Here is a 26,414-nt window from a genome sequence, read left to right as displayed (position 1 = left end):
CAGGGGTTCTTCCCGACCCAGGGATGGAAACTGAGTCTCCTACATTGCAGGCAGATTCTTTACCGTCTGAGCCACCAGGGAATCCCATCTGCTCCTTTAGTAGCAAACAATCTCCACATTCTTTTAGCCTCTGAATGCTTTTTTGAACCCTTTATCAGCTGAGCCAGTGAAAATCCAACGGCAAAATGGCAACTGGGTGGCCGATACTCATTGCACGAAAACGATGGAGTGAAGGAGTGTGGGGCCTCCATTCACATGCCACCAGTCAAGTCCCGAGATTTAGTGCCAAATGGCAACAAACCGGGTTTTGTGACTAGTGTGCATATTTTATGAAGCAGGTGGGACTCAGTGCTCTTCGAAAACCATACTCATCTCCTTAATTTAGTAGTCTGCCTCCAAAAGCTTCCCAGGTGACTCAGAGATAAAGAATCTGTCTACCCAGCAGGAGAGGCAAGTTTGGTCCCTGGGTGGAGAAGAACCCTGGAGAAGGGAATGGCAACATACTCCAGGATTCTGCCTGGGAAGTCTCAGGGACGGAGGAGCCTGATGGTCTACCGTCCATGACATCGTAAAACAGTTGGACTCAACTCAGCAAATAAAAGAGCAGCAGCTACCTCCAAAGTGGGGAGGGGCTGGGGACCCGGCTCTGTAAACAGGTGATCCTCAACCCCAGGGACACCCATGGCTGTTGAGCAACATTCACGGAGAACCAACTGTGCTCAGAATGGCTGACCTTCACACCATGGGAGAGCAGGGACCTCGTCAGAACAAAACACCCTTGTTTACTGACCCCTCGAAGAAGGGAACTGCACGCTCTCTCCCTCCCTCACCCCCACCCCAGGGGGCCCAGCCTCAGTGTGGACAGTCCCCTGGGGTTCCCATGAAGCCTGAACAGCCGGCTGGGCTCTGCTCTCAGCCTGTGGACCTCCCCCTCAGGCTGACTCTGGCACATTCCGGAAGGTGGGGACCTGAACCTTCAGGTGTGTGCTGACCAGCTGACGCCCAGGCTTCTGGACCTGTCCCCTGGGCACCTGCCCTCAGCCTCCTGCTCACAGCCCTCCTTGGGGCCCCTTGTGGGAAAACACCCTGTTTTAAACTTTGACCCTCAGTCACTCTCAGACCTGGTGGCCTCTGGCCTGTATATTCTAGCCCTGGGCCTGGAAGCCTCTACCAGGAAAAGAGGTCAGAGTTCAAATGAGGATGCAGAGGAAGTAAGCACTGCCCCAGGGTTGGGGTGAGGAGGGGGAGAACAGGAGGGGCATCTGTGCTCCTGGAGTGTCCTGGCACTGAGGGCCAATCTTCTCAGGCCAGGAGGGCGGGAAGACCCTTGAACCTTCTGACACCTACTCAAGGCTGAGTGAGCCTCTGAACAGGGTGGCTTTGGGGGAGTGTTTTGGGGGGATGCAGTTGACTAAAAGAAAACCACACAGTGAGAGAGCTATGATGGAGTGAGAGAATCTGTCCCAAGAGATGGGGGAGGCCAGTTCGTGGGGCTTCTGGCCAGGAGTACAGGTGGGCTTTCCTGGTGCTCTAGTGGTAAAGAACCCGCCTACCAGTGCAGGAACCGTAAGACACCTGGGTTCGATCTCAAGATCCCCTGAGGAGGGCGTGGCAACCCACCCCAGTATTCTTGCCTGGAGAATCCAATAGCTACAGGCCATAGGGTCGCAGAGTTGGACACGACTGAAATGACTTGGCACGTACAGATGGTCAAGGATACTTCTGGGTGAAGCTGACTCTACTGCTTGCCACAGAGAACAGATATATCACAGGATAAGGGTGAGGGTGCTTTTCTTTTTGTGGAAAACGCAAGCAGCTGGGGTCAGTGAAATTCTTCCTGAGTCACACATCTAATCATCTGAGGGGCTGCTTGTCCAGATACACAGAGTCCGTTAACGTCTCTAATTCCTGTCTGAGCACAGAAGTACACTGTGAGTCCACGGCTGCAGCAGATCAACCTTTGCAGAACAGGACAGTGAGCAAGACACTCTGTGCTCCTCTTTTGTGTGCAGGGTCAAGCCCAGCAGGCTGTAGCCCTTAGCTGAGTCACTCAGGGATGGCCCCTCGGCCTTGGTGACCATCTAGGAGCCCCTGGGAACTCCCCCTCTTCTCCAGATGGTCTTGGGGTGACCTACCACCCAGGAAAGGCAGCATGGTGGTACCAGGGTCCCACAGCCCTCCCCTGGGAAAGGCCAGGGATGGGTCAGAAGGGGGAGATGATGGCCTTCAAAGGACCCAGGGTTTTGCACTTAGAGCCTGTGGGCATTTCAGCCTGGCCCCAGCCCTTCCACCCACCACCCCGGGGCCTTGGGGGAAGCCCGAGATAGCCAAGGAGGGATCATTCTACTGTCCCTTCTCCTCCCATCAACTCTGCTCTCTCTAACCCCCCCAAAATTGCTGTTTATTCTTAAAGAACACAGTATTCTCTGATTACTTGAGCACAGGACTGTTGTAGAAATTCTGGAGGAAAAAAAGTTGAAGAAACTGTAAAAACCTTTAGTTCCCAGACTCAGACTTACTTCCTGATGATATTTTATGTTCGTCTAGCTCTTCTGGAAGTATATGTTTCTATGGATTCAAAGGAAGGGGCTTCCCAGGTGGCAGCAGTGGTAAAGAACCTGCCTGCCAATTCAGGAGCTATAAGCACATGCAGGCTCGATCCCCAGATCGGGACGATCTCCTGGAGGATCGCATCGCAGCTCACTTCAGAATTCTTGCCTGGGAAATCCCATGGACAGAGGAGCCTGGCGGGCTGCACGTTAGTGGGTCCCAAAGAGTCAGACGCCATTGAGTTAGCATGCAGGCAGGTGTGCATTCAAAGGGAAATTGGGACGATGCTGTCTGCACAGTTGAGGGTTTAGGCTGCCTGATTCTGCTGATGCCCCAACAGTACTGTCAGGCGTGCACAGCCTCACCACAGCCCCTCAGTCCACACCAGACACGTCCACACACAGGAGCTGTGTAATGAACCTGTAACTGATGCAGCTGCGGTCACAGGAGCGCCCCAACCAGATCCTCTGCTTCCCCGCAGACCCTCAGGTGGTCCCAGGAGCACTGGCTCCTCCAGGCTCAGCGGCACTTCCAGGACCAGGGCCCCTCTCTGCCACACGACAGACCCCAGGGACCCTCCCCCTTGATGACCATTTCAAGCAGCCCCTGAAGAAGGTCTTTCCCAGCTCCTGCCTCCCCCAGGAACAGCTGAGGAGTCTCCCTCTGTTCGCAGTGCTCTTTCTGAGATGCCTCTCAGAAACTCCTGTGGAGGGAGGGTGTCTCCGGGGATCAGAAGGAGCATCATCTCGGGCCCTGGACTGCCCTCTCTTTGGTCTGGGGTTAGAGTCTTCCCAGAAGAGCATCCTGATTCTCGGGTAATTCTGGGAATGGAGGCAGAAAGTTGAAAGGAGAGAGCACTCTGTTTGTGAAGGTTCCTCCACCACCTTCTCTGGTGGTCACGCAGGGTGACTGGGGCAAGACAGAGCTAGAAGCCGGGGCATGTGGGCCACTCTGAGGCTCAGTGGGATGAAGGGAAGCCTTTTTGAAGGGCTCTAACTTTTATGTATGTTTTTGTTACTGCATGTCCCTCCCGGGCCTGCTGGTCCAGGGACTTCCGGGGCAAAGTATTGGAGTTTCAGCTTCAACATCAGTCCCTCCAATGAACACCCAGGAATGATCTTTAGGATGGACCAGTTGGATCTCCTTGACGTCCAAGGGACTTTCAAGAGTCTTCTCCAACACCACAGTTCAAAAGTACCAATTCTTCTGCACTCAGCTTGCTTTATAGTCCAACTCTCACATCCATACATGACTACTGGGAAAACCATAGCGTTGACTAGTCAGACCTTTCTTGGCAAAGTAATGTCTCTGCTTTTATGGGAAACTCGAGTGACTTCCCATAACTTGAGGTTTCCTTCCTGAATACAGGACCTGGGTATGAGACCTGAAGTGCATGGATTCTGAATCCTTCCCGCCTCCTCCTTTCCTGGCTCCGCCCTGGAATCATCATTTGGGTTGAATGCAGCAGCTCAGATCTGCACACAGACAGGCTGCAGCTACACGCGTGGAGGAGCCGGTTACCAGGTTGCAGGTGAGAGCTGGAGGGGTGGTGGCTGGGGCTCCTGGTGTAGGATCGCACTCAAATAGGGGCTGGGTTGATGGAGATGGGGCGCTGTGCTCTCAGGCCCTGCGCTCTGCATCTCCACTGAAGGAGGGATAAAGACAAAGGCTTCCTGACCTGGTGGGCAACTGTGTCTCTGAGGGGCCGCTCCAGGCTGACTCTGCCCTTGTCAGGAGGGGCAGAGAGTTGGCATCTCGAGTTCCCGGACGTCCACACATACGCACAAAACCTGCGTCCCGGACCAAACCTGGGAACACCGGGACACCTGCTGTCCCGACCACATCTGGCGTGAAACACTTTCATGTCCAGGCCAACACTGCAACTCTCATACTTGTGCACACACACTCACTTTCATGTACATACACACTTGTGTGCACTGACAAGGGGCACACACGCACACTCAGCCCATTCACTCACAAACACTCATTAAAACAGAGGAAACCTGGAGAGGGGCACTCCACTGACTCGTTCTATGCTCTCCTTTCATTTTTGGTTAAGCTGCAGCAGCAATCTAAATTCAATTCACCTCCCACTACTGGTGAATGATCTGCAATTTGAAAGCCAATTTCCACTCCCAGTGCCTGGGGAGCCAGAGCCCCTAGGAGGCCCTCATTCCCTGGGACTAAACAGTAAAGGCGGTGGGGAGCTACAGGCCCCCACCCGCCCGCGGAGGGTGCAACCAGCAGGTGCAAGGAGGGGGAGGATTCTCAGAGGAAGTGCCTTGTGAAAGAGAGTGAGAAGTGGCCCAGCTGATGGGCTGGCAGGTACTGATGGCCCATGAGAGCAGCAATGGTTTACAGACTCAGCCCCCAGGCCTGGAGGAACTTATTACTGCCCGGTAGGGATCCCTCCAGAGAAGGCAATGACAACCCAGCCCAGTAATCTTGCCTGGAAAATCCCATGGACAGAGGAGGCTGGTGGGCTGCAGTTCATGGGGCCTCACAGAGTCGTAGATGACTGAGCGACTTCACTTTCACTTTTCACTTTCATGCATTGGAGAAGGTAATGGCAACCCACTCCAGTGTTCTTGCCTGGAAAATCCCAGGGACGGGGGAGCCTGGTGGGCTGCAGTCTTTGGGGTCACACAGAGTCGGACACGACTAAAGGGACTTAGCAGCAGCAGCACCAGGGACCCTTCCTTCTAGCCATAGCAGCAGGGACGGGACACAGCAAAGGCTCCCCAGACTGGGGCATCCCTTCTCTCTGAGCCAGGGTTGGGGCTCCGTTTCAGCTGTCTTCTGAAGGTGGTTGGTCACCTCCCTCCACACTGTTGGTGAAAGGCCTACCTGGACAGCAGGGAGCTCACCCTTCCATGTAAATATCCAGGTACATACACGTTACCACTGAGCCTTTGTGTGGAAAACCTGGTCCAGCTTCTCCTAGGTGCTGCAGGAATGGAGATCCCTGCTGACCGAGAACCCCTGTGCCCCTGGTCAGCTCATAAGCCTCGAGCCACATACCTGCTGCCTCAGTTTCCCCAAGGTCCTGTGGCAGGACAAAGTGCTGGCAACGGCATGCACCTTCCAAGGTGTTCCACTGACTCCCAAATGTGATCATGTCCCCAGTGACAGCACAAACCCCAGCTGTGTGCCCCAGCTTAATACATGGAGATACCAGCAGCTGTGACAGTGATCTCAGAGAATGATGAATTGTTGCCTCACTTTCCCAACTCCAGAATCCTCAGGACCCCTCCAGCTCTTGCCCCATCATGCAGTCTTCCTGTAGCACCCCCGACCCTCTGCCTTCTCACCCCGCTCTTCCTCTGTTGTGCCCTGGCCTCTCTCTCTCCCTTTTTCCTGTCCTTTGCAGCATCAGAGACAAGAGGAGGGACTCAGGCAGAGGAATGGAAATGCCAAACTTAAAAACCCATATGAATTTCAGATAACGAATCACTCTGAAATGTAAATATGTGGCAAATATTGCACAAAATATACCTATATTTAAAAATAAGACAGCAGTGGAACCCCAGACTGATAAGGCCGGCCAAGGTGCCTGAGGACACGGGGAGCTCCTCCCATCCCCAGTCTAGCTCCTCCAGCCCAGACCAGCTCCCACCATCCCCATTCCAGTTTGTCCATCCTCAGACCAGCCCCTCCATCCCAGTCCAACTCCTCGACCCTCAGACCAGAAGCTCCTTCCCAGTCCAGCTCATCCATCCCCAGTCCAGCTCTTTGCAGACAGTCCTTCCGCACTCTATAAGGTGGAAAAGTCTGTGTCTCCGATGTACAGATTTGGTTTAGTTGAGACTGGTCTATGGTTTCAAGGATCTACCCCAACCTGGAGTTCTTCCCAGCTCCTAGGCTGTATCATCTGACAATGAGGAGCCAGGCCCAAGGTGGTTGGAGTTTAGGGGCAGAGACTGGTGGGAAGGGACCCTGGCCTCCTTGTCCAGATTCTGGAACCCTCCAGAGCCCTTCCTGGTGAGAATCTCAGTGAGCTCATGAAGTTGGACTGAGAGGTTCGTGTGTGAGGGCAGAGCCCCGCCATGGCCAGGGGAAGGCTCAGGGAAGACTGGAGATTTGGGGGCAGCAGAAAGAGCAGCAGGGAGTCCCCACGGGTGCCCATCTGGGAGCCCGCACTTTCAGCAACCTTGGATAACATGAGAGAAGATGGCCAGCAGTCACCTGTGCACAGGCCATACTCCCTCAGAAGGAGTCCAAGTGGTGGTAGAAAGTCTGTGAGTGTTAGCACAGCTGCAAGGAAATATCCTTCCTTGTTTCTTCCAGCTTCTGGCGGCTCTGGTGTCCCTTGGCTTGTGGCCACATCCCTTCAGTCTGTGCCTCTGTCAGCTCCGGGCCTCTCCCTTGTCTGTTTCTGACAAATTTCTCTCTTTTTACAAGAAAGCCAGACACGTTGCTTTGGGGGCCACACTGCTCTACTACAACTTCCTCTTTATTTATGGCTGCACAGTCTCTATTTCCAAGTAAGATCACCTTCACAGATTCTGGATAGACATGTGTTTTGCGGCCACCTTTCACCCTTCCCTGATGGATCAGTGGTAAAGAAAGTGCCTGCCAACGAGGAGAGGTGAGTTTGATCCCTGAGTCGGGAAGATCCCCTAGAGAAGAAAATGGCAACCCACTCCAATAGTCTTGCAAGGGAAATCCCATGGACAGCAGAGCCTGGTGGGCTCCAGTACATGGGGTTGCAAAGAGTCAGACACGGCTTAGTGACTAAAGAGCAGCATTCACCCTTGTACATACAGTACAGAGGGCGAGAAGAGAGAGACAGTAGTGGGCTGTCTAACCTGATTCCACATATGTAAAATCACATACATGTGTGTGCACAGAACACATGTCTCTCAGGTGACATCTTTCTTCCTCAACTACAAATGTTGTACTTATGTGAGAAAAGAAGACTGTCCTTCTGATGGTAAATTAGGAATAGAAGCAAGTTTAGAAAATCAAGGGAAGCCAGAGACAGCAGCACCGGTCACAGGGGTCTGGGGGCTGAGACTGTCCCTCGCCATGTCATTCTCCTTGTTTGACCCAGAGTCTCCTGGAGTCAGGACGAGGGCTGGTCACCAAAAGGCCTCAGCTCCTGGAAGCGATTACATCCACACTTTCCTTTGCTCCTGGCCCTTCTGCCCAGTACCCAGCAAAGTGGAAAAGGAAAATCAGACACTGAATTCAAAACCAAAGGGTACCAAGTCCATGGTATTCTGGAAAAGGCAAAACTCTGGACACAGTAAAAAGATCGATGGTTGTCAGGAGTTGGGAGGAAGGATGGATGAATGGATGGAACACAGAGGATTTTCCAGCAGTGAAGCTACTTTTTGTTGTTGTTCAGTCGCTAAGTCACATCCCATTCTTTGTAACTCCATGGATTGTAACCCGCCAGGCTCCTCTGTCCTCCACTATCTACTGCGTTTGCTCAAATTCATGTCCATGGAGTTGATGATACTATCTAACCATCTCATCCTCTGTGTAGTACCTAATGGTAGCTACATGTCATTATGAAAAGTGAAAGTGTTAGTCACTCAGTCGTGTCTGAGTCTGTCCATGGAATTTGCCAGGAAAGGCTACTGGAGTTGGTTGCCATTTCCTACTTCAGAGGATTTCCCTGACCCAGGATTGAACCCTCATCTCTTGTGTCTCCTGCATCGGCAGGCAGATTCTTTACCACTGTGCCGTCTGGGAAGCCCAAATGTCAGTTTTACTGGATACCAAAGCCCGAGATGAGCATTTGTTTCAGAGGATGTGAAAGTTCAGCTTTCCAGACTGTAACTCACGAGTTCCACAGGAAGACTCTTGTTGTTGATAAAAGCAAATCTGGAGAGTGGATCAAATGTCCCCAAATGCCAATCCTCAGAATGCAAGAGTGGAAGAGGGGCTGGGAGCATCCAAGGTGGTCCTAGGCTGGTGTCAGGTTCAAGTGGCCACACGAGATTCTGTGTGTCACGACCGTCTCTACAGGACACATGGCTCAGGGAGTTTTGCATGTTTTATATAAAATTCAAGATAACCCCAGCAATATAAAGGGACTTGTGTCCCAGGGACTTGTTTCCTGTCTTATCTGTGTTTCTCATCTGTCTGACAGTGGTCCCACTGCAGACATTATAAAGGTGTCGAGAAGGGTCATGACACAGTTGGGTCAGGGAGGAGCTTGGGGACCCTCACCCACCCTGGACAGGGTGCAGCCCCTCTCACTGGCTTCCCAAGGAGCCTAAGGGAACTCTGACTCATCAGCTTTCCTTCCTCCAGGGAGTGTCCCAAAAACCAGTAAGGAGGACGAGGGACCCCTTAAAACTCATCCACGTCCTGCTGGCCATGCTGATGTCAGCATCCACTCTCCTCGCTCCCAGGATGTTCTGGGTCCTCTTGTTGTTGGCGGCCTTCAGGAGTGCTCAGAGTGGAAGTAAGTGGCATGGTCCCAACTCTGCCTGCAGGGGAAGGAAGGGAGGGGGGAAGGGGCGGGGAATGCATCAGGGGCAAGATGGGTGTGGGAGGAGAGACCTAGATCAGGCCAGGAGGGGCCCAGGCTCCAGGTAGTGCCAGTGACCCCAGGAAGGGCAGCCACTGGATGGCCTGAGGTCCAGCCATGACCCACACGTGTGACTTTCCCCGCACAGCCTGGGACAACCCCAACTGCACCAGGGGTGTGGTTTCTGTGCCGAGGGGCAAGCCAGCCATGATGAGCTGCCGCATCTCCAATGCCTTCTCCCACATCAACATCTCCCTGAAAGTGAACCCCACGGCACCCTGGAAGCTCATCTGCAGTGTAAAGCCCCCAGGAGACTTCTGCCAGGATGGATGGGGTCTCTGGGTTTGGCAGAGCGAGGCGTACCTAATAACTGATAAAGCCCAGGACACCCAGTCAGGGCTGTACAAGTGGACTCTGCAGGGACGCCAGATAAATACCGAAATCACCACACTGACCGTCGTAGGTGAGCAGGGCGGGGTGGGGGGTATTGACCCCAAGAGCTTCTCTTTTTGGCGGGCAGGAGTGCGGAGCAACTAGGGAGGAGTGACTCCTGCCCACCTGAGGTGGCCAGAGCCACGGAGATGAGGCCTGAAGAGGACTTCCACCCTGCCCCACCCATGCCGAGGCTGTGCCCTCTCTGAGCTTCTCTGGGCAGCCTGGCACATGTGCCTGCTCACTGTCCCCCTGTGCTCAGGGAGCTGGCACCTCCCTCCCTAAACACCGCCTATCCCCCCACCCCCACCCCTTGCTGTGCTGCAAACTCCCCAAGTCACTGTCGCTCCCTCTCCCTCTTTGACTGTTCATACGCAGTCAGAGTCACTCTGAGCGCTGGGGACAGGAAGCAGGGATCCAGCTTTGCCCCGAACAAGGAACAGTGGGAGGGGCTGAGAGGCACCCCTCAGCCTAGCCGGGCCCTGTGCGGGAAACCCAGTGAGGCCTTCATGATCTCCTGTATCCAGGGCTCATCTGACACCTGGGGTGGAGGGGCTGTGTCAGGGCAGGCCCTGGTCAGGCCCCCACCAACCTGCCCTGTTTCTCTTTGGCAGACCCGCATTACCTGCCTCTCACACCTCCCACAGGTAGGTGTTTCTATCTTCATCCTGGGCTACAGGAAGGGAGTCCCCAGAAAGCCCCCTCGGGTCTTCCCTCCGCAGACACCCTCACCCTCTGTGCCTGGAGCCCTGCCCATCCCATGCACCCATCCCCCCTGCCATTCTCCCACCCATGGGCTTCCCAATCACAGGCGATGTCCCCCTCCAGGGTGCCCCCAAGGTGGTGGGGGCTCCTGCACAGGTGAACAAAGGAGGGACGGCCTGCCCACCCATTTATCGCAGGTCAGCAGAGGAGCACACCCCGTTCCGATCATAATCCTGAACACACTGAGCGAGATGCTGGTAATCTTCCCCATCCTTGCCTCGTCGTCCTCCTCAGCCTGCTGATCTCCACACTGGCCTAGTGCCGAAGGTGTGGCTCCCTGAACTTCAAGCTCCAGAAGGTATTGGCCGCTGAGCCTGGTCTGTGGGCTGGGGAGGGGTAGGGTCATCCCAGACCCGGCATAGACACTCTGCCCCATGGTCTCGTACCCACCGAGACCAGTGAGAGAGTGGGGAGATTTGGGGTCCCAGAGAGCCAGAACACCTGCCCAAGAGGACCCCAGCCAGCAAATGCAGTACTAGTCCCAGAACGCAGATGCCCCAACGCAGACAGGCCACGGAGTCCACACCACCCCTAGGACCCCCTAGGGGATGGCATGGGGGCTTCCTGCTTCTTCCAGGAGACCTAGATGTGTGGGTGGGGGATGTTCCTACAGGACGCACTTGTAGGCAAAGGTGTCTTGTGTGGTTCTCACCCCCCCATCCTCCCCACTTCCCCAAGTAAGGAGGCTCTGAGCCTGGGGTGGGGAGCTGAGTGCACCGTGCACACTGGACTCTGCAGAGGGGACGTGCGGGGAAGAGCAGCTGAGGACTAGGAAGCTTGGCCACTTCCTGGCGTCTTCCTGATGGACATGCCAGGGAGGGCTCCTTAGCAGGTTCTTGGGCTCAAAGTGCAAAAATCTCACGTTCCATAGCACTTGACCTAATGGGACCCGCCCCTCCTCCACCCCACCCACGCCTGGGCTCCTCCCCAGGGCAGGAGTGCCATGCTTCGGTCACCTGGGAGATGCCCCAGTCTGGGGTCCTCAGCTGATCATGGACACTCTCTTGTCTTTAGAACATGAATAAGAACCAGTTTGAGGGACGTTCCAGGAAGCACCTGTGGAACCAAAATGAGGATATCAGTGGCCTGAGATGATGCATGAAGCCTCCTCCACCACCGCCACAGGGTAGAGCAGCCCCTCTGGATGGGAGGCTGGACAGGTGGCTGCTGGTGGAATCTCTGTCCAACCTCCCTGGTCTTCCCCAGCCCTGGGGCTCCCCGCTCTGCCACCTGCCCCACGTGCTGCCCCTTCCTGTTCCCAAACCGCATCCCAAACCATATATGCCAGATGTCTTTACAAGCAAAGCTGTGCAACCCCACTGAGTGTATTCTTTGTCGTTTTTTTGGAGGTGGGCTGGGACGTCTTTTTTTCTTCCTTTCCTCTTTTGTTCCCTTATGATTTGATGACTTTCGTGATGCACTTGAACTGCTTTCTCTTTTGTGTGTGTATACCTATGATAATAGACTTTTGGTTTGTGGTGACCATGAGATTTCGATACAGCAGTCTACATATACGTGCATGAGTGTTTTCAGCTGCTGATCTCTTCTTTCCAGTGCATTCCGAATGTCTCGCATGCGTCCTCTCCTCCTCTCGTGATTACTGGTTTTGACCTCTTGTTTGTGTGCGTGGATGGTGTCCTACTTCTACTGCATGTTTGCATTTACTGGTGAGCCCTCTTATTTCATCCTTTTCCTGTTTCTCGTTGTGGCCTTTTCTTTTCAGCATAGAGAAGTTCCTTTAAAGATAGAGCTGGTTGGTGGTTCACAGAATATGTTCCTCAGATCAGATCACATCAGATCACTCGCTCAGTCGTGTCCGACTCTTTGCGACCCCATGAATCGCAGCACGCCAGGCCTCCCTGTCTATCACCAACTCCCGGAGTTCACTCAGGCTCACGTCCATCGAGTCAGTGATGCCATCCAGCCATCTCATCCTCTGTCGTCCCCTTCTCCTCTTGTCCCCAATCCCTCCCAGCATCAGAGTCTTTTCCAATGAGTCAACTCTTCGCATGAGGTGGCCAAAGTACTGGAGTTTCAGCTTTAGCATCATTCCTTCCAAAGAACACCCAGGGCTGATCTCCTTCAGAATGGACTGGTTGGATCTCCTTGCAGTCCAAGGGACTCTCAAGAGTCTTCTCCAACACCACAGTTCAAAAGCATCAATTCTTTGGTGCTCAGCCTTCTTCACAGTCCAACTCTCACATCCATACATGACCACAGGAAAAACCATAGCCTTGACTAGACAAACCTTTGATGGCAAAGTAGTGTCTCTGCTTTTGAATATGCTATCTAGGTGGGTCATAACTTTCCTAAAAGGTACATATAATGGGAAAAAAGAAGGTTTTTCTAGAAGTGCTACCTTCCGTGCTTTGCAAAACGTCCACATTGCTAATCCTCAAGATGACTACACTAAACCTAGTAGCGAATCATCAAATGAGCTGAGAAATATATCCTTGAGTGAAGACAATAAAAATCTGAAGAAGCTGCTGTGAGTCTCATAAGCTAAAAAGCCCAACGAGGGCTTCCCTGGTTGTCCAGTGGTTAAGAATCTGTCTTGCAATGCAGGGGATGCGGGTTTGATCCCTGGTGAGGGAATTAAGATCCCAAGCACTGTGTGGCAGCTAAGTCTACATGCCACAACTAGAGAGCCCATGAGACCCGACACAGCCAAATAAATATATATTAAAAAAAAAAAAAAGGAGTCCAAATACATGCAGAAGGCCAGATATCTGGGAGTCCTCACTCACCTTGAAGAATCTCAGATTGGATCAATGCACGGTGCCTGGCGACTGTCCTCACAGGAGGGTAACGATCCCAGAACAGCTTCGCTGGCACCCAGAGTCCAGGTCTAGAACTGACCGTATTTGCATCTCCCAGGTTAAAGAAAGGTTCGTGCCAGAAATGCTGGGTTTGTTCCACCCCCTGGGCCAGGTCCCTCAGACACAGTGGGCATGGCACGTGGGACCGCCATGCTTTGGGGGCCGTGGAAATTGGTTCCATTTTGCCTAAAACAAACCAAAGGTGTTGATGCTTTGAAAGTCATTCAAAGGTCATTTTAATATTGCTATTACGGTGGGACGGGCTCACATTAAGTCATTCAGCCCCTGCACACCCAAGGCAGGAAACCTAGAAAGAAATACTGTGTCTGGGTCTTTGACTAATTTTAATTTTCGACTTGTTGCTTATCTGTACGTTCAAGGATTTCTCTAAAGGAAGTTTAGCTCTGAGTCCTTGCAGTGCCCTAAAGACCCTTCCCCCCAGGCCCTCCTTGCTCCTCCTCAGCCACACTGGCCCTCTTTCAGGCCCTCAGAAACCCCAGGCATTCTCTGGCCCTGGGGACCATGTGTGTGCTGATGCCTCTGCTTGGAACCCTCTTCCCAGATATGCCACGTGTCCCTCTCTCACCTCCTGTCCTTTACTCCTGTGGCCCCTGAGGTTCGGCACCCCTCTTCCAACAGGTGCTGTGTGTCCTGCCGCAGGTCTGCTCGTCCTTTCCTGGAGTCGTTTCCGTTCCCCAGGGCTCTCGTTCATCTCACCCTCTGCCCTTGGCACTGGCGCTGGCACGCGCGGGCGCCCAGGGAGTGCTGGTGATGAACAAAGGCAGGACGAGGTTGGAATGGGGTGTGTTTGACAAGTCAGACGCTCTTATTGGTTCCTGCCAACAATTTTGCTAGGATCCTCTGGGCCTTTGGCAAGATTCTGCCCTTGAAATAGATACACCCTCATGCAAGAAGTGTCTGTAGGTAGGTGGACAGCCCAGGGGCGGTCACTCAGCAAACCTAATCCACCCCAACCCAAAACCCCACCCAGGACCCTGAACCATCAGCACAGGAGTGTCCAGTCAGAGGAGGGGGTCTCCAGGGAAGAAATCTCTTGGGGCTGTCTGGCCGCACTTGGTCCACGCGTGAACGACACGCACACACCCGGCACACATGCATGTGGCTTTGGGCCAACACTGGAAGCTTGGCCCTCTAGCCCAAGGCTGCCAGGACAGAGAAACATCTTCCTCTTTCTGGTTGCCCAGATCTGTCTCCTCTTCAAGCACCTCTGAGCCCTCGGGGTCAGGGTCCAGGCTTAAGGGAGATTTACCATCCTCTTTTATTCGCCATGGGCCAAGAGGAAGGCAGAGGAGGGGACTCAGCCTCCAGGCCACAGTCCTCCAAACAAGGAGGGGATGCCAGCACCAGTGGGCCCAGAACGCCTGGGGAGAACCTGGCTGCTGTGGGAGCCTCGGCCCTGGGACAGCTGCCACGCTTCCAGCCCCTCAACCCAGGGTCCCACAACTATAGACTGAGGCCCATGTGGTCACCATTGTCCTGGCCTCCCTACAACACCACAGGCTGGGAAGGACTGACCTCTCCACAACAGCCCCGGTGGCCATTAACAATGAATGAGGCCTTGGGCCTGGAGAGGAACAATGGTGAGTGGCCCAGAGACTGAGACATGGGGCCCACTGCAGCATCAGGAGAAAGGGACACAAATACCTATAAGTGGGAGGGAAGTTCTCTGTCAGATGGATTTTTTCCCATCTGAGCCTCCAGGGAAGCCACAGAGTGACCCTTGAACATGCCTTTGCATCTGGCTGACCCTCCTCCAGTGTTTGGGGTTCCCAGCCACATCCCATGGCCACACAGACCAACTGGGTTTAACGCATTCATTTCCGTGGAATGTAGCAATTTGTTTTTCTTTCATAAAGTCTATGTTGGCAGCTAGCGGCTGAAACCAGATATATCAAAATGTCCATCTACCCTTCACGGCTGAAAGCCACCTATTCTTGCAAAGAGTTCTGGTTTCAGACCACCTGCCCTCCCAGTTCATGCTGAGCCTGCCCATCTCCCCATGTAGGAAAAGAGTGGCTGTGGGGTCACGCCCCTTGTCTCACGGGTGCCTCAGGCAGGCAGGTCACTGCAGGCTGGGTGGGGGGTGGCAAGTGAGGGGGCTGAAGGGACTGGGCGCCTGTCAGCACTGTCACTGAGAGTTGTTTGCCATCGATGGCTCCCTGCTCCCACCACTGGCAGATAGCTCAGTCTTGTCACTTCCAGCAAGAGTCAGGCCGTGACCTCTGCCAGCAGCCCAGTGTGCCCCTGGGCGTGGCCCTGTTGGTGCTCCCCGCCCTGCTGCCTAGAGACATGTGGAAGTCGGGGTGCCTCTGGAGTTGGGGCCAGAGGCTCCCCTGCTGGAAGGTTCCCAGGGAGGGAAGGCAGCAGCACACCTCTGCTCAGATTCCCGCTGACTCGCGCCCGCTGCCTCCCCAGTGCACACGCGGGGGGAGGCACACCTTCCACCCTGGCTTTCAGGTCTCTGCGTGTCCCCCTGCCACCACCTGCAGGAACGGATGCTGCCCTGTGAGCCAGGCTGGGGTTCCCCTGGTTCCCATGAGGCACAGAGAGGGCCTGAGCCCTGTGACCTGGGCCCAGCTCCCCACCCCTGCCTACCAGGCCACCGACGGGGACTTAGGGTTCATGCTTCTGGGCTGCATGGGTTAAGGAATGTCTCTGATCCTAAAGACCTGAGGGATGCTGATCTGGATGACACCTCCCACTCTGGCCCCACCTGAGAAACAGAGAGGGGGCCCCGCGTATATGGAATCCATCAGCCATAGACCTTTGCTTAAATACACCAAACACCAAAGACGTAAACCTGGGTGCTTCTGGTAGACTTTCTTTTTTTCTCTCACCACCACAGAAATCCTCTCTTATCTACACTCACTTTTTCATCCCTCATCCAAGACACTCCGACAGTTCCTCCGTAACCACTTCCCCATATCCAATGCTGACCAACAATATTTAGATAACCTTACCTGCTCCTGTCAAACATGTCAATGTACTAACCCCAATTCCAACCTTAAACCGACATCCTTTCCAACCCATCAAATGCAAGGCAGCCTCCCAACACAGGAATGGCAGATAGACTTTACTCATATGCCCCCGGTCCAGAGTCAGATACCTCCTGGTCCTTGTGGACACCTTTTCGGGGTGGGTAGAAGCATTCCCCACCACAAACACAAGAGCCCACACAGGGGCCCAAATCCTCCTCACAAAAATTATCCCAGGTGTGGCCTGCCTTCATCCCTACAGTCTGATAATGGCCCGGAATTTACGTCCGAGGTCACCCAACAACTGGTCCAATTCTTACAGATACCCTGGAAATTTCACATTCCATACAGTCCCCAGTCCTCAGGAAAGGTAGAAAGGATGAATAGAAAAATCAAAGAAACCCTTACCAAACTAACCCTCGAAGTACATCTGGATTGGACTAAACTTGTGCCAAGTGTTCTCCTCTGAATACAGGCTTTGTCCAGAAAGCCCCTGGGGCTGAGCCCCTTTGAGGAGATGTGTGGAGGCCCATGTTCCCTCCTGGACGCCACCCTGAACCTCCTCCCATACCAAGCTTCTTACACGCCCCTCTGCTGGCAGAACTCCGCAATGGCCTCTGGAAATACGTCAACCACAACTTTCCTGCCCCTGACCCCCAAGCCTCCCTGCCTCCTTTACAAATTGGGGACACGGTCTATCTGTCTGATAATCCCCAGGGTGACCTAACCTCAAAGTGGCAGGGACCATTCAAAATCATCCTCCTCACCCCAACTGCAGATAAACTCGAGAAGGTCACCTCCTGGGTACACCCGTCTCGCCTAAAACGGGTCACCTCCGATCCTGCGCTGCCCTCCTTAAATGACACCTATCGGGTCTCCCTCACAGGACCCACCTCTTTAAAATTCACCTGGCGACAACCTCTGTCCACCATCGAAGAAGACACTGAATGACCTGGACTCTCAGCCTGCAACTGTTCCTGACCCAACAAGACCTCTGGACCAGCGCCCCAACAGGAACCTCCTCCAAAGACCTGACTACACTGGTGTCTCAACTGTGGCTCCAGGGATCCTCCTACAACCTGACTCCAGACGAAATTGATTTCTTTACTCTCATTCTCTACATCATTCTACATCCTAAAAAACAGTGTTCCTCCTCAGACTCAAACCACCACCAACTTGGGGCCTTTCCCCTCGCCCTCACTGGCCTCTCCCTGTCTCTCTAACTATAACAGCACTCTTAAGCTTAATACTTGCTGTAGGCCTAGTAACTGTCTCCCTCAGGACTGGCCACCTAGCCTTCGTCTTTCCGTGGGTATCGCCTACGTTGCTAGCTGTGTTCTACTCCTAGGGTGCTATTTCCTCTGCACTGCCTAACTAGCAGCCCATGACTCCTCTGCTCCTCATCCTTGCTGCACTCCCCAGCCTTCTGGCTACTCCCTGCCCCTGCTCTGACATTATTCCTATGTACATTCCTCATGTTATAATACAGCTCCAAAACCATGCACCATGAACCTCAGGGGCAGGAAGTCCAAATCCCTACTCACTATTCAAGTACAACAGAGAGGGAATTTCATTAGTACCTGCCATAAGCCAAATGGAAGAAACATATGTTTCTATCCCATTACTCACTGGGGATACTCAGTCGGGGGCGGGGTACTAGATCAAAATCGGGAAAAGAAACAAGAACAAGTCATCAAGAACATAATTTCCCAGGTACAGGCGACTCCTGAGCCTTATAAACGCCTAGACTTCCTTTCCCAATTATGGCCTGTCCTAAAACCTCCCTCTGGCAACCAACACCTTACCCGCCTTCTCAACTCTTCCTTCCAATTCTTCCGTACACACAACACACATCCCAGTCTTAGATATGCATGTCACTGTCTCCCTCACCGTCATAACAATTCCTTTACCTTCAACCTGGCTTTTACAGGGCAACTACACCTCCCCTTCCCAACAAAAAACTACACAACTCATTGGGCCAGTCTCTGACAATGTCCTTCTCTCAGCCTCTTCACACCTAACCTGTATCAACTAGTCTAGTCCCAACTACACTGGTCTTACAAACTCCGCTCCCTCCTTCTGTTCCACTTGGATTCTCTGGAACAGCACAAACAATTGCACCATCCGGGAATCCTCACTCTCTGCGGGACCTGCACATACTCGTGTCTCCTGTTGGACCCCCCTGGACGTTGCATCTTGGTCTTCCTGACCCCGAGCCTAACATTCCTCAAAGAAGAAGAGGTAGAACAAGAGTCTCCCCATAAGGGGAACTTTCCCACAGGAAAAGACGAGCCGTCATAGCCCCCTCCTGACTGGGACTGGCAGAGCAGCAGCCCTAGGCACCGGATTGGAGGCAGCTCAACCTCTGCCCAATTCTACTACAAGCTGTCCCAAGAACTTAATGAAGACATGGAGCAGGGAGTGGAGTCCTTCGTTTCAATCCAAAGACCAATTAACTCATTAGCTTCTGTGGCCCTTCAAAATAGGCGAGCCCTGGACCTTCTCACCGCAGAAAAGGGAGGGCCCTGTCTTTTCCTAGGAGAAGAGTGGTGCTATTTTGTTAATGAAACGGGCGTAGTCCAGGGCAGAGTCAAAGAACTTAGACAGAATTGAACGCCGCAGAAAAGAGTTACAAAACCTTTACCGTCCCTGAAAGCAGTTTCCTTGGTTGCTCCCTCCTGGGACCACTGGTACTTATCATTCTATTCCTCTTATTTGGACCCTGTTTCTTCAATCTCTTTCAAAGGTTTCTCCAAGAATGCATTCGGGCCATCTCTCAAGATCAGGTCAACACCATTCTTCTTCTCGAGAGCCTCACCCCAAGCTCAGAAAAAGGAGACCCTGGGCCCTAGGACAATCCTCCATTCCAGACCCAACTCGTTGCCCCAATCCAGCAAGAAGTAGCCAGAGAGATACGGCACCCTTTTTCCCATTTTTTTACAATGATTTCAGGTCTGGAATGAAGGAATCTTTTGGGCCAAGAAAAGAAAACAAGAGTCTCAAAGGCCCTTGCTGAATCATCTAACTTCAGAGAAAACAAAACAGAACTTTAGGTCCCGCCCTGATGCTCCAGGCTGGTTGCATCTATCTGGGACTTATCACCCCCTGTCCAGAAACCTTCCACCCCCTACACCTGCCCAAAAGACTTATCACCCCCTGCCCAACTGCAATGCCATCTCAACTAAAAACTACCCAAAACATCCCGCCTGATTACCGTTTCCCTTATCACCTCCACAAACCTCCCTATAAATACAGAGCCTCCCTGATCCCTCTCCAAGCTCAGCCTGGTCGTTAGGCCGACTGTCGCCCGTCCTTGCCTGAATAAAGGTAACCTGATGCTGTGAAAGTGCTGCACTCAATATGCCAGCAAGTTTGGAAAACGCAGCAGTGGCCACAGGACTGGAAAAGGTCAGTTTTCATTCCAGTCCCAAAGAAAGGCAATGCCAAAGAATGCTCAAACTACTGCACAATTGCACTCATCTCACATGCTAGTAAAGTAATGCTCAAAATTCTCCAAGCCAGGCTTCAGCAATATGTGAACCATGAACCTCCTAATGTTCAAGCTGGTTTTAGAAAAGGCAGAGGAACCAGAGATCAAATTCCAACATCTGCTGGATCATGGAAAAAGCAAGAGAGTTCCAGAAAAACATCTATTTCTGCTTTATTGACTATGCCAAAGCCTTTGACTGTGTGGATTACAACAGACTGTGGAAAATTCTGAAAGAGATGGGAATACCAGACCACCTGACTTGCCTCTTGAGAAATCTGTATGCAGGTCAGGAAGCAGCAGTTAGAACTGGACATGGAACAACAGACTGGTTCCAAATAGGACAAGGAGTACGTCAAGGCTGTATATTGTCACCCTGCTTATTTAACTGATATGCAGAGTACATCATGAGAAACGCTGGACTGGAAGAAACACAAGCTGGAATCTAGATTGCTGGGAGAAATATCAATAACCTCAAATATGCAGATGACACCACCCTTATGGCAAAAAGTGAAGAGGAATTTAAGAGCCTCTTGATGAAAGTGAAAGTGGAGAGTGAAAAAGTTGGCTTAAAGCTCAACATTTAGAAAACGAAGATCATGGCATCCGGTCCCATCACTTCATGGGAAATAGATGTGGAAACAGTGGAAACAGTGTCAGACTTTATTTTTTGGGCTCCAAAATCACTGCAGATGGTGACTGCAGCCATGAAATTAAAAGACGCTTACTCCTTGGAAGGAAAGTTATGACCAACCTAGATAGCATATTCAAAAGCAGAGACATTACTTTGCCAACAAAGGTCCATCTAGTCAAGGCTATGGTTTTTCCTGTGGTCATGTATGGATGTGCGAGCTGGACTGTGAAGAAGACTGAGCACCGAAAAATAGATGCTTTTGAACTGTGGTGTTGGAGAAGACTCTTGAGAGTCCCTTGGACTGCAAGGAGATCCAACCAGTTCATTCTGAAGGAGATCAGCCATGGGATTTCTTTGGAAGGAATGATGCTAAAGCTGAAACTCTAGTACTTTGGCCACCTCACGCGAAGAGTTGACTCATTGGAAAACACTCTGATGCTGGGAGGGATTGGGGGCAGGAGGAGAAAGGGATGACAGAGGATGAGATGGCTGGATGGCATCACTGACTCAATGGACCTGAGTCTCAGTGAACTCCGGGAGTTGGTGATGGACAGGGAGGCCTGGTGTGCTGCGATTCATGGGGTCGCAAACAGTCGGACACCACTGAGCAACTGAACTGACCTGAACTGAACGTCTGTTGAGGTCGTCTTTCCTTTTTCTGCCTTGGCCTGAACTATACCTTACAGGGCCTGCCCTGGCTGCACGTGTCGCTGTCATGTTGCAGGGCAGTTCACGGAAGATAGGGAGCGCCTGGGTCACTTTTGCCCCGTGTCTCTTCCAACCCAGATCTACAGCTTTTTCTCAAAACAGACTTCAGCACAACTTGCATGTATCTTTTTCTTTTTTGTCTTTTGTTTAGTCTTTACTTAGATAGCTTTGAGGCTCTGCAGAGTGACTAGACCTTGGAGCTCAGTGTGGCTGGAGGTTGCCCCAAAGCACCCGGTGCTGTCCTGCTGGGCTCACCGTGCACTTCCGTTAGCCCACCTGGCCCATGACGGTGGCCACTGCCCTCGGGCTCGACTTGACCCACAACCGGGCGCTCTCACAAACACGGGCTCACGTAGGCTCACATGGTGTATGCCATGGAGCCACAGGGCTGGGAGCAATCCCTGCTATCCTGGAGTCAGACAATGAATAAAGCTCCATGACAGGTTTAGAGTTAAAATTGTCAGGAGAACTTTAGAATTTAATTTTAGAATTAAGCACTGCTGCAGAAGAGAGGGCAGTCCACCGCTCAAAAACACACAGGAGACCACATCAGATCTCAGGACCGTGCCTGCTGTGATCAACCTGTCTCCTGCCTGTGCATCCCTGGAGCACCTGGTCACATGTGGCTTTGTTCTTCAGGTCTGGACAGCGGCGATGCTGTGTGCTGCTCACCAGCTGCTGCTGCTCCTGGACCGCACGGGGGGAGGTGTCCAGGAGCCATGCCCCATGCTGGCCCACACCTCACAAACCTCGTGGCCAAAGATTTGCTTCAGGTGGGTCCAACCCCACTCCACAGGTAGGTCTATGGCCAGCCCTCCCAGGGGTAAAACCTTCCCCTGTGGCTGGAACCCAGAGGGAGAGGGGCCCCCAGCTTCAAGGGCTGATCAGTGGCCAGAGCTCTCTCTATCACCCTGCAGGACACACAGTCAGGGCAGACCACAGCACAGCACTGGGCGAGTCAAGGCCAGAGACGCCCAGAGGACTCACATTTTTCTTTCATTAGAGCTAAAGCCTTCTGACTTTCTGATTCGTGTTTCCTTTGAGGGGCTTCAGGTTAACCTGTCCTCATGGTGGAAAAGTGAGATTTGGGTTTCTATTTCAGTTCTGAGTCCCAGTGGTTGGAGGGATGGAAGATACTGGAGCCTCAGCACACACAAAAGGAAACCAGAGCTGGAGGAACGGGCCCCCACCTGCTGGCCAGGGAAAAGGTGTCGTCTGGGCTGAGGTCTCTCCGTGAGGTCTCCTGCGATTCCTCGGGCTGGCTGCTGCCACCGTCCTGCCCTGGCCATCAACTCACAACCTTTCTTCATCTCTCTCTTCTCCTCCTACTCACCCACCCGACATCTGATGCACTTTCCCTGCCAGGTTTTATTTGGAGACATTCCTTTGACCAGTTTCCTTAGGGGAGCCTGGAAAGCACACCTGTCACCCGCGGGGCGAGGGCATGATGAACCTGTAAGTCACTGAGCTAGCCTGCAGAGGGCGCCAACGGCACAGGTGTGGAAGGGTTTCCAGAGACAGGGAGGCCTTATCATGAGGGTCTAAAAAAATCCACCGTGATCCACCAGGATACATTGGGATCACGATACATTGGAGTGTCAAGATCACAGGGAAGAAATGTGGAGCTTGGCAACCTATTGCGAAAGCAGCAAGTTCCTCCTCCTCCTTCAAACACAAGTGACCAGAATCAGGGTAGTAGCTTGCCTGGCCCCTTTTTGCCATTTCTATTCTGTCTCCTGTTTCCTCCAGCAGTGGCTTGGAAGCCAAGCCTGGGTGTCGGGTGGCAGCAATGGTTTTAATTAGTGAGTGATTCTATTACCTCCTGTACCGCATTCCTGGTCCTCTCCCTTTGGGTTTCCTAGCATCTGGGCAATGTGCTTCCTTGTCTCATTTGCCCGCAGCTTAGATTGGAGACCACGTACATGGTTTAAAAGCTTCTTTCTTAGCGCTTTTCCTAATTATGAGACTGTTGCTAAAGGGGAACATCTTCGATGACCCACAAATCCTATTTCCCTAAGCCATTGATATAAATGACTTTTAAACTTTGATTCCTGAGAGAATGGCATTTAAATTGACAGAGAATTCCTGTGTCGTCTGGCTCTGAGTATGTGAGTACATTTTAGCCCAAAAGTCCAGAGAGTCCAACATCCACAGTCTTACTTTCCAAAAAGAGGCAGAATTTGCAGCTTTAACCAAGGGCTGTATGTGGGGTGGCTGGCACAAGGCACTTTTCCTCCCACCCAGGCAGGCCCCATCCCTCCACAGGGAAGCATGTAACTCTGCCCCATTACTCAGCCTGTTCGAAAGGCTTGGATGGGAAGAGATTGTGTTTTAGGGTGTGACCTCCACCCACCAGGCCGATTACCCAGCTCACTCCTGAGTCACCACTATGGTGCGCTCCTTTCTACTGTGGCAAAGACGAGCCGGGGTACTGAAGACTGTGCTTCTAGAAGCTGGAGTGTTCCGAGGACTTGCTCCTACAATTTCTCTTTCTGCAGAATCAGGAAAGAATGAAAAGGAATTGCCACCAAATCCCAAGAAGCAAAGTCCACCAAAAGAGCGCACACCAGCCACTGCCTCTGCTGAGGGGTTTGAGAAACCACATTTAAGAATCTCCAGCATCATGATTATGGCACATACACCTTCTTAGCCCCTTCATAGATCCCAGCCCTGTCGTGGTGAAGGGGCTTGTGTAACTCAGTGAAGCTGTGAGTCATGCCACATGGGGCCACCCAAGAGAGACAGGACATAGTGAAGGGTTCTGACAAAATTGTTCCATGGAGGAGGAAATGGAAACTCCTCCCAGTATTCTTGCCATAGGACCCCATGAACAGTATGCAAAGGCAAAAGATATGATACCAGATGAGCACCCCACCCCACCCCGCCCCCAGATCAGAAGGTGTCCAATATGATACTGGGCAAAAGCAGGACGAGCAGAGGGCAATTACTAACAGCTCCAGAAAGAATGAAGCGACTGGGCCAAAGTGGAAACGACACTCAGTCGTGGATCTATCTGGTGGCGACCGAAAAGCTAGGGCAGAGACTGTCATTTTCAGGGCAAGATGCCCAGGGTGTGAACCAGTCAACGCCAGACCCTGAACAGGCTGCAGAGGTTTCTCCACATGAGAGTGACCTTTGGCTGAGGATTCGGGGCCTTGGACTCTGACACGGCACCTTCTGTTTCTCCAGTTCTCAGGGGGCCTGACCCAGGCTGGAGTCCACTGAGAGGCCACACCCAGCTGTGGGGGCCCTGAGCCCCACCAGTCTGGCATGAACTCGGCTGTTTGAAGTTTCTTGGCACTGGCCTCCCACTGTCTTGGGGTTGGATGCTCTGTGGTAAGCACACACATGTCCTGTGCAGCCTGGCACGGGATGAACCCCAGACAAGCATGACTGTTCTTGGAGTCTTAGTACAAAGATGAGCCCCAGGACCCAGTTTGGAAATCACCCCCTGCCGCAGTGTCACTTTTCCCGGCATTGCAGGGAGTGTTCGTGGGCACCTATGCTGCCAGCTCGGTCTGTTGAGATTGCAGAGAATCTCAATTGTCACAGAAAGAGGTAAAACAGTCCTCAAGGATGGTGCCGCATCACATCTGTCTGGGTGACCTCGGAGCCACCCCCCCTCCTCAACATTTTGCTGGAAGTTTTACTTTTCTTTTTGGTTCGAAGGATTCATTAACAAAAGAAACCACTTTTCACACAATAAACAATTTCAACATTTACTAGAAGAATATTTGGCTTAATTTCAATATACAGCCCTTAAAAGAAGAGAAATAGAAACAATAGAGAAAAGTAACAGCACATACATCACCACATGGGGCCGACCAACATCCAGACTTAAACAGAGCTGGAAGGTCCCTCGGTAATAGCCATACGGAGTCCCAATTGGGAAAAGGTCCGCATCTCGCAGGTGAGACTTCAAGTTGCGGTTTTGGAGGCTCCCGCTTGGAATCCCAGGGTGCAGCTGATACCATCATCCGTGGGTGTGCAACAATGCAGCTCTGGTTTTCCTTCACCTTTTACATTGTTGTTTGTTGCACCTTGTGAGTCAGGAGATTTTCCAGACCCCAGGGAGTTGGCCAGAACTCCTGGGGCTCAAGAAAATCCAAGCCCCGTTCCCTTTCTTATCCAAAGTGCCCCTTGACTTGCTGGTAACAATTTGTGTGTTTGCCAGCAGGCACATAGTCCAGGCAAGATCAGAAGTCAGTCAGAGGCCTTCTCTCCAGCCTCTGAAACCTGAACAAGCCTTCCTCCGTTGTCATTTCCCTAACACCGCCCCCCGCCCCTTTGCTGTCGAACCCAGCACAGAGACATAGCACCCACACACCCCTCCCCACACAGGCTTGTGCATGGCCTGGGGTTTCCATCTGCAGGGGAAGGCTGGATGGGTCGCCCCTCTGCCCTTCTTGATGCTTCTCCGTGTCTCTGCTTCACCCAGACTGTGGACATAGGCTACAGACTGGCTGAGAATGTTACAGTTGTGTGTTTTCTTATTTCCACAGAACTTCATGTTCATTTTAGAAGCCTTGGAAATCACAGATAAGCAGAAAATCCTTCCCAAAAGTGGCCTTGGCCAACATCTGGTTCTCAGTCCTCTGAGTGTGTGGTTCCTGCCTTTGGGGTCCAGCCCTCTGCATCTCAAGGTCCTGTGGTTATTAATCAGGTCTTCTATTGACTTGCAGTCACTAGACCTGGCCGAGGCACGAGGGATCCTGGAACCATGGTACTTGCTCCAAAGGCCCTGGGAACACACCTGACACCGGGGGCACATGCATGCACACTTAGACACTGCACACCCGCACTCACAGACATGACACACCTGCACACTCACAGCAGGTCTGTGGGGCTGCTGATGCAGCAGAGCTGGCCTGGAGATGGCTTCCTCATGTTCCCAACCCACCAGACAGGGCTCTGCCGGGAGAGAACAATGGACGCTGAGGATGCAGCATCCTGATTCCACAGACCAGAAAACAGAGGCCAGACAGATCAGAGTCGGGAGTTCTCAGCGTTTCCAAGGACAGGCTCTTAGTTTTGGTTCTGATGAGAGCCAGGCCGGCATTGGGCTGGGGCTCCTTTCTGGAGGCTGCAGTTTGGGGTGGGGACACACCCATCCATGCAGCCTGAAGTCACCACCAGGGGATGCCATTGGCAAACAGTAAGTCAGCACCAGAGTCCCAGGCCTGGGAGCAGATGCTGCCGCCCCAGGGCTGCTCCTCCGTGTCTTTGGGATCCCCAGGAACTTGAGGGGCCTGCCACAGGCCAGTGGGGCAGGCCAAGGGTTCCTGGAAGCCCTCAGCTTCCATAATCCTCCCACCACCCAAAGATTTATGGGTGTGATTCAGTCTTGTGTTTACATGCTGGTTTTGTCTAGTCGTGGGTCTTTAAACAAAAGTGCAACGCACAGCAGGAACAGGGGCATAAAGTAGGAGGCGTGGCTATGCCTCTGTGGGGCCGTTTGTGTATCTGTCAATGTCCCCTCATGGCACACTCCCCTGATATCCCCTCAGAGAATCCTCTCACGGTTCCCCTCAAGTCGCCA

General features: G+C 52.7%; 1 protein-coding gene and 1 long non-coding RNA gene across 4 annotated transcripts in view; one reads left to right on the top strand and one right to left on the bottom strand.

Moving 5' to 3' along the window:
* The window catches only part of SECTM1A (secreted and transmembrane protein 1A), a 27,597-nt gene extending 16,047 nt beyond the window's left edge, over positions 1–11,550 (top strand). For all 3 annotated transcript variants that reach the window (NM_001435081.1, XM_059878277.1, NM_001435082.1), the window contains 6 exons: positions 3,919–4,081; positions 8,815–8,968; positions 9,183–9,497; positions 10,081–10,113; positions 10,369–10,529; positions 11,246–11,550. In NM_001435081.1, coding sequence (NP_001422010.1) covers positions 4,010–4,081; positions 8,815–8,968; positions 9,183–9,497; positions 10,081–10,113; positions 10,369–10,490 — 696 coding nt within the window. In that variant the 5' untranslated portion in view covers positions 3,919–4,009 and the 3' untranslated portion in view covers positions 10,491–10,529; positions 11,246–11,550. The remainder of the gene's footprint in view (positions 1–3,918; positions 4,082–8,814; positions 8,969–9,182; positions 9,498–10,080; positions 10,114–10,368; positions 10,530–11,245) is intronic.
* On the bottom strand, positions 8,904–26,414 carry LOC112442692 (uncharacterized). Its single transcript, XR_003030943.2, has 5 exons — positions 24,682–26,414; positions 13,637–13,815; positions 12,979–13,236; positions 11,188–11,287; positions 8,904–8,993 (listed from the first exon to the last, which is right to left on the bottom strand). It is a non-coding gene; the product is annotated as an uncharacterized lncRNA (long non-coding RNA).

This window comes from Bos taurus, chromosome 19 (assembly GCF_002263795.3).
Source record: "Bos taurus isolate L1 Dominette 01449 registration number 42190680 breed Hereford chromosome 19, ARS-UCD2.0, whole genome shotgun sequence".
Taxonomy (NCBI): Eukaryota; Metazoa; Chordata; class Mammalia; order Artiodactyla; family Bovidae; genus Bos; species Bos taurus.
This window is presented reverse-complemented; position numbering and strand designations above follow the sequence as displayed.